At 39.0% G+C, this 10037-nt stretch overlaps 1 protein-coding gene across 4 annotated transcripts; it reads right to left on the bottom strand.

The window, feature by feature from the left end:
* Window positions 1–1629: 1629 nt before the first annotated feature.
* On the bottom strand, window positions 1630–9301 carry LOC111801742 (probable lysine-specific demethylase JMJ14). 4 transcript variants are annotated; one of them, XM_023685876.1, is made up of 11 exons: window positions 8772–9301; window positions 7836–7907; window positions 7237–7314; window positions 6633–7142; window positions 6313–6537; window positions 5014–5175; window positions 4184–4552; window positions 3702–4049; window positions 3416–3609; window positions 3242–3345; window positions 1630–2077 (listed from the first exon to the last, which is right to left on the bottom strand). In XM_023685876.1, exons 2-9 carry the CDS (start codon window positions 7860–7862, stop codon window positions 3604–3606), a joined length of 1725 nt encoding a protein of 574 aa, XP_023541644.1. In that variant the 5' UTR covers window positions 7863–7907; window positions 8772–9301; the 3' UTR covers window positions 1630–2077; window positions 3242–3345; window positions 3416–3603. The 4 variants fall into 4 exon arrangements, with proteins under 4 accessions (XP_023541644.1, XP_023541642.1, XP_023541641.1 ...); XM_023685874.1 differs by having other exon boundaries at window positions 3416–4049; window positions 8772–8930; window positions 9003–9300; XM_023685873.1 differs by having other exon boundaries at window positions 3416–4049; window positions 8772–8904; window positions 9003–9300.
* Between the last annotated feature and the right edge of the window lie 736 nt (window positions 9302–10037).

Here is a 10037-nt window from a genome sequence, read left to right as displayed (position 1 = left end):
CATTTCTTATCTTTTATAAGGCATACCTAATAGTGATGGAGCATCAGCGGTGGGACCATGGAACAATACCAACTGTAACGATCCTGATTTTCTACTAAAATAGGGTCACTACCATATGCATGACGTACCTTTTTTTGTAGAAACATTCATTTAAAACAATTTCATAAAACGATGTCATAGACTTGTACGTTTGCATTAGAGTCTTGAAATAAAACAATGAGAAATATTCAATGCAAAATAAAATAAAACCAAAGAAAAAGATTAAAACGATGCCCTAGACTAACTTAAGATCTACCAAATAAAATGTAACTACCCTAACGCATGTTTCATGGTCTTTAATGCGATGTCGCCGTCAACCGTACAAGGGTGTTTTGCTTTTACCTGAAATATAAGAGTAACACAAAGTTGGAGTAATTTAAGAAAATACCAGGAGTTGACCCCACTATTAGGGTCAGAGAATGCAAACACATGTGACCTCTATATTCTCTTAGGTGACCTCCAGTTCGAAAAAGTTCGATGTGTAATACCTCTCTACACACGACTCACACATGCAAGTGTAGGTCCACCAGGCAGGCTCGCACACCCCTATCGGGCTAGCTTCTCCAGGCTGTAGTCGAACACTTGGAGGTACAACGACCGTCGTGCACCATGCCGAGCATGATGATCATTTCAGTTTCATAGTGCCCGCGTCCGTACTCATCACAAACTAGAAGTATCCCAATGCATGTGAACATACAATTATCTCATACTTTGCAGGACAACCCTATTCATTCCTCACGTATATGCTTCATAACATAGTTTTAGGGGTTTATCTTTTTGAGAGAATGTTGAACTAGTAATTGATTGCTAATGCTCAATAATTTCTAAATGAATATAAATTTTATCTCATCAACGAGTGTAACGGCCCAGATCCATCGCTGGCAGATATTGTTATATTTGGATTTTCCCTTTCGAGCTTCCCCTCAAGACTTTAAAACACGTCTGCTAAGAGAAGGTTTCTTACCCTTAAGAGTATTTTCTTCTCCTCCTCAACCAATGTGGGACATCACAATCCACCCCCCTTCTGGGCCTAGCATCCCCACTCGCTGGCACTCTTTTCCTTTCTCCAATCGATGTGGGACCCTTGCCAAATCCACCCCCAAAACTCGCTAGCACTCTTTTCGTTTCTCCGATCGATGTGGGACCCTCGTCAAATCCACCCCCTTTAGGACCAGCGTACTTACAGGCACACCGTCTCGTGTCTACCCCTTTGGGAAAAAGCCTCCTCGTTGGCACATAGTCTGGTGTCTAGCTCTAATACCATTTGTAACAGCCCAGATCCACAGCTAGCAGATATTGTCCTCTTTGGACTTTCCCTCAATGCTTTAAAACACATCTACTAGAGGGAGGTTTCTTACCCTTATAAAGAGTGTTTTGTTCTCCTCCCCAACCAATGTGGGACAACACAATGAGATTCCTTTTTGTGTGTGCGCGCGTGCGCATATATACATATATATATATACATATGCCACCCGTAGCCCCCAAGGTGGTAGAGATTCTACCTTTCAATTTTCTGAACTATATTGATTTGCAATGAGTTCTTACCAAAGAAACAAGCCTGTAAAATGAAATTCCTAGCAGAAAAATGTCTTTCTATCATTTTTAGATTTACTGTTGCATTTATCAGGTAAATTTACAGGAGTCAATGAATGTCTATTATCAACCAAAAGTTCGTTTATTGTTAAAAAAATTTACATAAATGAAAGAAAGAGAGTAATTACTAATTGAAAGCAAGGAGTTAAAGTGCTAATATCTATCTAGAATTGAAACTTACTGCAAATAATATATTTGTTATTTCCAGGCATATCTTAGTGTCATCATTGTTTACCTTTACGACCACCACTTCAAGCAAGCTGAGAAGCTCTTCCATGACTGTTCATAGAGAGTATAAATTCTGAACTATATTATCGTCATTATCCCAGATTTTCATACTTGGCTGTTCTCCAGTTAGTTAGCCTTGGTGGGTACTCAATGATATACCTGATGATCCACTTGTAAAAAGCAATCCACTTTCACGGGGAGATTCTTCCAAGCTCACCTAATTCCACAGAATCATCAATTAATACACGACCAATTTTCTTAGAGCTCTCTTCTATGGGACCCTGTCCTACAAAAGCTATAATAATATAATGCTTGTTTTTAAGAGAACAGACTGAATAAATTAGGAAATACTATAAATTGTTACTAAATAGAAAAACTGCTGCAGAAATCTCTATTTTTTAATTTTTTTTTAACTAGGAGCGGAACACTATGTGAGATCCCACATTGGTTGGGGAAGAGAATGGAGTATTCTTTATAAGGGTGTGGAAACCTCTCCCTAGCAAACGCGTTTTAAAAACCTTGAAAGGAAGCCCGAAAGGGAAAGCCGAAAGAGGACAATATCTACTAGTGGTGGGCTTGGACTTTTACAAATAGTATCAGAGCTAGACACTGGGCAATGTGTCAGTGAGGAGGCTGATCCCCAAAAGGGGGTGGACACGAGGTGGTGTGCCAGCAAGGACGCTGGGTCCCGGAGGGGGGTGGATTGGGGGGTCACATCGATTGGAAGAAGGGAACGAGTGCCAGCGAGAACGCTGGGCCGTGAAGGGGATGGATTGTGAGATCCCACCTCGGTTGGGGAGGAGAATGCTCATTATAAGGGTGTGGAAACCTCTCCCTAGCAGACGCGTTTTACCTTGAAAGTAAGCCTAAAAGGGAAAGCCAAAAAAGAACAATTTCTACTAGTGGTGGGCTTGAACTTTTACAAAGGGTATCAGAGCCAAATATTGGGCGATGTGCCATCGAGGAGGCGGAGCCCTGAAATGGGGTGGACACGAGGGGGTGTGCCAGCAAGGACACTGGGTCCCGAAGGGGGGTGGATTGGGGTATCCCACATCGATTGGAAGAAGGGAAAGAGTGTCAGCGAGGACGCTGGGTCCCGAAGGGGATGGATTGTGAGATCTCACATCGGTTGGAGAGGAGAACGCTCTTTATAAGGGTGTGGAAAGATCTTCCTAGCAAACGCGTTTTTAAAACCTTGAAGGGAAGCCCGAAAGGGAAAGCCCAAAGATGACAATATCTGCTAGCATAAAATTTTGTCGCTAATGAACACTTCAGCATCAAACTGGAAAGGCAGCAAGAGGAAATGCCAACTTTTGACCTTTCAAGGAAAACAAAACAATCTTGCAACATAAAATAGCAGAAAACTGAGGAGGTGACTCACCTTGAATAGAGGTCCCAGGAGGCCATCATCAAGAACATCTGACGTGCAGGTAACAATATTAGTTGGATTACGCACACTAAAGAATTTCTCTCGGCTTCTAAAACCTGAAGAAGTCGAACAATAAAAAACATAATCCTCTGAATTAGGAAATTAAAGCTACTTTTAAGGTAATACCTTTTGGAAATATGGCTTTCTGGCGGTGCAAGGCTTTCCAAACATAATTGTTCCAATATTTGTAGGTTCAACAAAAGGAACCAAATTCCAAGAACATGGCGGTGTCTTTTTCTTCATGTGCTGCTTTACAAACGTCCTTTTCTTCAAACACCAAACTCTACGTTTCCTCCAAATCAATGATTATCTGCTCACTCCTGTCCCGCCTCGTCTTTATTAATACCCTTACTTCACCATTTACAATGCATTAAAGCTATTATTCTGGAGACCAAGATGAATTTCCAATTACCTTAGCTACAGATCCATTGTCGTTTCCCATTTCACAGTATCTCGAGGCCCATTCTTTAATGGCATCTAATCCCCCTTCTAATGCTCCAACAAGTGTGTGCAGCTCGTTTATACTGTAGCGAAAGAGAACACACCTGTCGTCTACTGGACAAGAGCAAAAGTTACTAGCATGCTTAAGGCATGAGAATCGATCGGGGGAACACTTGCACGAGGTTGAAGAGAGATATAAGTCGTAGAAGCAGGCGTAACACTCTCTTTCGCTTTTGCAATCAATCTCGTTTTCCATCTTTTGCACCTTCATAAGAGTTGGAAGGCAATTCATTCTTTCCTCCTCCATCTTTACCCTTGTCTGTGGATATTGATACATGATAACATCAGTTTTAGTACGACATGAACAAGCCAGATAGCTCACTCAGTGCCACATTCATATAGACTATGCAAATGCAAACAGAGGATTTGGGAGGATGAGAAAGAACAGTTTACCTTGATCACTTTTGTAAGATCTCCATCTTTTCCACACACACTTATCCAACTCTGATTACTTGGAGTCCTCTTTTCAAGAACTAATAGCTCCCAAAGGGCCTGGGCAGCTTCCCGAGCTGATCCCATTAACAATTTATCATGTGAAAGTGATGTCCTATGTCGTTGTGCACTATAAAGTTCAATAGCATTTTGCCCATGAATCAACCAGTCCACCGGTGCCACATTCACAGCCTCGGCACAGTTGAAACCACAATTAAATCCTGCGTGATATGCCCTGGGAAAGGTAAGAACAAACTCCCTGGAATTTTGGACCACTCGATACACAGGTACTCCTTCAGATTTGAGTATTGAAGGAGATAATTGAGTGACCTGTTGCAAGAAAAAAGTCATAATTCTTTAAGAAAATTTAGAAAAAGGTTGCTTCTACCGAAAGAATTGAAGATGTGACAGATAGTTATCAAGAACACGAGTTGACGACAGTCTAAGTAGAGGGCTGAAATATATAGCATGGTATTTAAAAGGTTCAGAAAAATGTTATATTCGATGATTCATGATTCCCACTATACAACATTGGAGTTACACTAGGTGTCCCCAACCGTCGAATGAATTGGACTAGGCTCGTACAAGGGTCCATTCTATTGTTGATAGAAAATATGTTCCGAGAATACAAATTATTTAAATGACAATTAAATGATATCTACATAGATGTATAGTCAAGACGGTAAATGATACAAATCGACACTTCTAGAACTTTCAACTATGGTGAGATGTTTATGTTTGTCGGAGTTCATTCCAGCACGATTTGGAAAATAATAAACTGATCAAATTACCAAGTCATGAAGTAAATCTGGGTGTTCTTCAAATAAGTCGGGCAAATGTTTTTTCATTGCAGCTTCCAAAGAAGGTGCGTAGCTTCCAGGAACTCCATACCATACTTTTGGATCGCCCCAGTGCATATAGTTTAAAGAGTAAAGATGGTGGTCTTCAACATGCTGGAAAAAAATCACAACAAAAAACCTGGAATGACTTTCGAGAAGAGAAAATATTTCATAAAAAGTTGCGGCATTTAACCAGATAATCAACCGCGTGAGTCAGAATTTTCCAAATGTTTCTTCAAATAAACTGAAGTGCCAAACATCATCTTACTACGCTATGCTAAATATCAAAATTCATTTTATTACAAAAGAAAGAGATGCAATAGATGATAAATAAGCAAAAAGCAGTATGGCATCCATCATGACAGTTCGTACTTCTGTAACCTTCAGACTTTTTTTAATGTCAAATAAAAAAGAACCAAAAGGCATTAATTTTCAGTCTTTGTTTTCCTGATCTATTTAATCGATTGCAGTAGTGAGATAGTTGGGCCCAAGTGCAAAGCACATAATTTTTAGAGATAGTTGAAAACAAAATTAAAAGCTGTCGAAAGGAAATACACACTAACCCAATTTTTTGGAAGCATAGAAATTACAGTTCTTGCAATAACCTAAAAGGTTGTATCAGAGCCCCCGAAGGAGGGTGGATTTTAAGATCTCACATCAATTGGAGTGAGGAACAAGTGCCAACAAGGATGCTGGGCTCGAAAGGGGGTGGATTGTGAGATCCCACATCGATTGGAGAGGGGAACGAGTGCCAGTGAGGATGTTGGGCCCTGAAGGGGGGTGGATTGTGAGATCTCACATCTGTTGGGGAGGATAACAAAGCATTCTTTGCAAGGGTGTGGAAACCTCTCCCTAGAAGACGTGTTTTAAAAACCTTGAGGGGAAGCCCGAAAGGGAAAGCCCAAAGAAAACAAGATCTGCTAACGGTGGGCTTAGGCTGTTACAGTTTCCTTATCTCTGCACCTTCTTTAGAGACAACGGAGTCCTTAGCTACTAAATATGTTAAGAGTGGATACATAGATTAAGCTACCATTCTCAATTATAAACAGATTGTTCTCCTACTTTTATGTAATATGGACATATTCAAAAATTACTTGAAGAATAGATGGATTTTGAGAATAAGAGACCCAAGGGAGAGGTGAAAGGATGGTCATTTCTTTTGGTAAGAGACATTTCATTCAACAAAAATAAATACGGGATACGTGAAGACGAGAGGTCTCCACTCTCCTTAACAAAAAAGGACAAACTTACCCAACAAAATGATGAAAAGAACATTCCGACATACAGCCATGGAACTAGGACTCCAGAAATATCACTTTCCTCAAAACACAGAACAGAACCTGGCAAGCGAGGGAAGTTATTCAGATTCCAACCAGACTTTACATATGGATCTGAAATTCCTTCAGTTACCATCGATGAGGCCTTGGGAAAGCCACTGGCGAACGTTCCTGATTCTATATCAGCTCCATAGTAAACCTGCAATACGGCATAATAAAACAGAGTACTCACGAACGTGCAAATATTTAAGAAATACAAAATAAAAAAACTAGTAAAAGACGATATTTTTATACCTCGACCTCATCTGTAGACTTTTCAACTATCCGCCAGTATTCACCCTCAATATCCTCCACAGAAGGCTCCCTTCTCTGGCTAGATTTGATATCAAAATTTAAATCCTCTTGAGCCTGCTTAATTCCAAAATAACATTCCTTAAAGTAGTCTGCATATGCCTGGAATTCCTTGAGTGTGAAGTCTGGTCCCGAATTGAATCCAAATTTTTTATCAGACCCAGAAGAAGGGTTTGCTTCTACACCAAGATTGGTGTTTCTAACTGATGCCCCTGCTCTTGACTGCTTCCTTCGCTTGCGTTTTCTACCTCTACTCTTCTTTTTCATGGGCTCCCTATTTTGTAGCAAATCAAGTTGCTGAATACGAGTAGAAAATTTGTCATTTTCCCATATGCATTTCTCCTTGAGAACGCATGGTGGATTCCAAGAAGGCGGGGGGACAATCCGGCATATACCATAAGCTTCTGCTTGAAGACGAATCTTAGCTATGTACCCAAGTGTATCTTCAAATTCCTAATGAATAGTAAAAGTAGATAAAAACAAGTTTGTATAAGAGAAACAAACGACTAAGAAGTTGTACAATAATTTCTTTAATAAATGATATTACCTCAACGGTTGGATAAAATACAGGTGCTTCGTCAATTAAAGGCCTGCACGCTTCATGCGGGTCCCATCTAGCTGATATCTGCAACATGACAAAAGGGGGTGCTAATAAAGGGTACTTAATTTTGTTGGACAAGATACATACATCAATCACAATATATTGGTGTCATATGAGGATGCAAAACATGACCCTGGAAGAAAAATATTGAACAAAACTCCGTAGCTAAGGAACTCCACCAAGAAGCTCAGAAACAACTCAAGCAATAAATGTATCGAGGCTCTCTTCTAATCACACCACAATCCAATGATTACATACGAATAAATAATGCTAGATTTTGTAATAAAGAGGTGTCTCGAAATAAGTGGAACGGTGGAGTAGAATGTTAATGATAAGAGTCCTGCATCAGGGCAACAACCCGAAGGCACAGATTCCCCCATCAAGAGCAGATGCATTTAATATGGACATTAAAGTGTACAAGAAAAAGTCTCAACTGAATCCTTCTCATCCAAATCGTGCATTTTCACACATATTACAAAGTTCATATCGCAAAATTTTATAGGCCGTGTGCCACGGCATCTAACAATGGTGCTCGAGCTATGTACCTTCAGATGCTGAGGACTCCCTAACATCTCAACAACCTGATCACTTTTATGACTGCTCTTGGAAGAACGATCCTGGAAAGAAAGACCTCAAGTGAGAAAGGAGTGTATTGATTTATATATATATATATATATATATATATATATATATGTGCCTATCTTAGCACAACAAAAATTGGACATCCGTCTAAATTGTGATAGCAAGTTCTGGACGAAAATCCAGTTTATAGAAGAAACTATTTTATAGGTCTAACATTATCAAATACAGATCAACGTTAACAATAACGATCAGTTGAGATCGTAACTTGACTTGGGTTCCAAGAGAATGAATGGATAATTCTTTTTAAAAAATGATCTCTGGTTCTATGCTCTAAGGGCAGTTTACAGTGCCTAGATCTAAGGCTATCAAAATAATATTCAAATCACTCATTAGAAAAAAAAACATCACCAATAGGAAGTTCATAATACACCTTTTCACTATTGTTAGTGAACATGTTTTCTTCAAATTGCAGCAAAATTTGAAGAATTATAATTAGCAAATTGCAAAAAACCTACGATCGCCAGGTAAACAAACAAAAATCTGAAAAAAATTCGAGAACAAAAGATAACAAGAAAAATCTATAAATTTTGTTCTAGAATAGAAGGAAGGAGAAGATCTGTTCAATCAAAGGTCAGATGGTAAAAGATTGATTTTACGATGTTATATTTACCCGAACAACAAGGATAACAAATTCAAACATATTCAATTTCAAGAAAAGAAATCAGAAATCATTCTGATCTAGCGACAGCAATGGCGTGAAAACCTAATTCATCAAACAAACAAGCAAAGTTCAAACCCATTTGCATGCAAATACACAACATTATCAGAGAAAAATGTTCCTGCATGAGCATAATCAACCTATCATATTCAGAACAGGAGTTAATAAATCTAGTGCTTACCCCAAATCAAGAGAGCTACAAAAGCAAAAATCATTCCGGGAAGCAATGTTTCACCATTGTCTCAACCAAGAGCTTTAATGGATGTAAGTGGATTGATTTACAGAATCAAACCCTCAATAGTAATGACTGAATCCTAAAAAAAAATGGGAAAAAGAAGACCTAAATGATAATCAATTGCATGTTTTCAAAGAAACCCAGATTCTAAAATTCCACAAGAGAAATGAAAAATACCAAATGTTGAAATCAAATGGACGATTAAGGGATGGAATTAACTGGTGAGTAAATAAGGCAGGAAGAACAATAAATATGAAGAGGTTTCGAAATTCCTGATAGAAACAGGAAAAAGAAGCGAGAAGGGGCCTGAGAGAGCAAATGTTAAAGAAAGAACAATCAGGGAGATAGAGAGAGAGAAAGAAAAGCCGCTAAAAGCACGCGGATTAACGGAAAGCGGTGAAATCGAAGCCAGGCAAGAGCCAAAACTGGGAGTTGATTGTGAGGCTAATTTTGATGTGGCTCGTTGGAGCTCGTGATTGTGCCCCAGTCTAGTCCAGTCCTATCCAATCCAGTACGGATTTGGCTCGTTGCAAACCAATACCATACAAATAAAGCAACCGGAAGCTATGGATTACTAAGTTTCTGGTTAAGTTGATGTATGTCTTTGTTACAAACAGGAGTACGAACACATGTAACTCATGTTTTAGAGACCTATCGTTAAAATCATTATATGGGTAGCCTTTACTCTACATAAAATTGGATGTGTAGTACTTCTCTACATACGATCCACGAGCGTGAGTCCCTAAACAGTTCGCACTCCCTAAACCTATCATAGTCGAGCTAGTTGTCCGTAGCAACGTTTGGAGGTCAGTAGACCCATGACCATGATCATCATAGTGTACACATCCGTAGTCATCATCATAAATCGGGAAGTATCCCGATGTATATGAATACACAAAATGCATGAGGTCCCTATAGTTTTCGTCTTTAAATCATCTTTATGACACAACCTTATACATCGTTCACACGTTACTCTAAGTAACATGTATGCATTGACCTTCGTACATTTATCATCATTAACATTAACGGGAGTTGTGTCTTTGAAAACTCATCGTCATAATGCATCGTGATATTTAATACATGCACATCATCTTAATATGAAACATCATTATATTAATTCATTTCATCATCAAACATCTCACGTGATCTTATTATTATGCATCATCATCATCATGCTAACATCATGTACATCATCATATAAACATCATTATA

Source organism: Cucurbita pepo, chromosome LG09 (genome assembly GCF_002806865.2).
Source record: "Cucurbita pepo subsp. pepo cultivar mu-cu-16 chromosome LG09, ASM280686v2, whole genome shotgun sequence".
In the NCBI taxonomy this organism is placed as follows: Eukaryota; Viridiplantae; Streptophyta; class Magnoliopsida; order Cucurbitales; family Cucurbitaceae; genus Cucurbita; species Cucurbita pepo.
Note: the sequence above shows the minus strand (reverse complement) of the source record. Positions and strands in the feature narration are given on the sequence as shown.

Bases quoted from the DNA above. Each gene is read 5' to 3' on its own strand.
- LOC111801742 (XM_023685874.1), bottom strand. From the start codon at position 7,862: ATGTTAGGGAGTCCTCAGCATCTGAAG. The intron at 6,538-6,632 runs GTATAAAAATAT...GCCGTATTGCAG, and splicing joins AGTCTACAGATGAGGTCGAG to GTTTACTATGGAGCTGATAT. The intron at 4,553-5,013 runs GTAATTTGATCA...TTCTTGCAACAG, and splicing joins CAGATTTACTTCATGACTTG to GTCACTCAATTATCTCCTTC.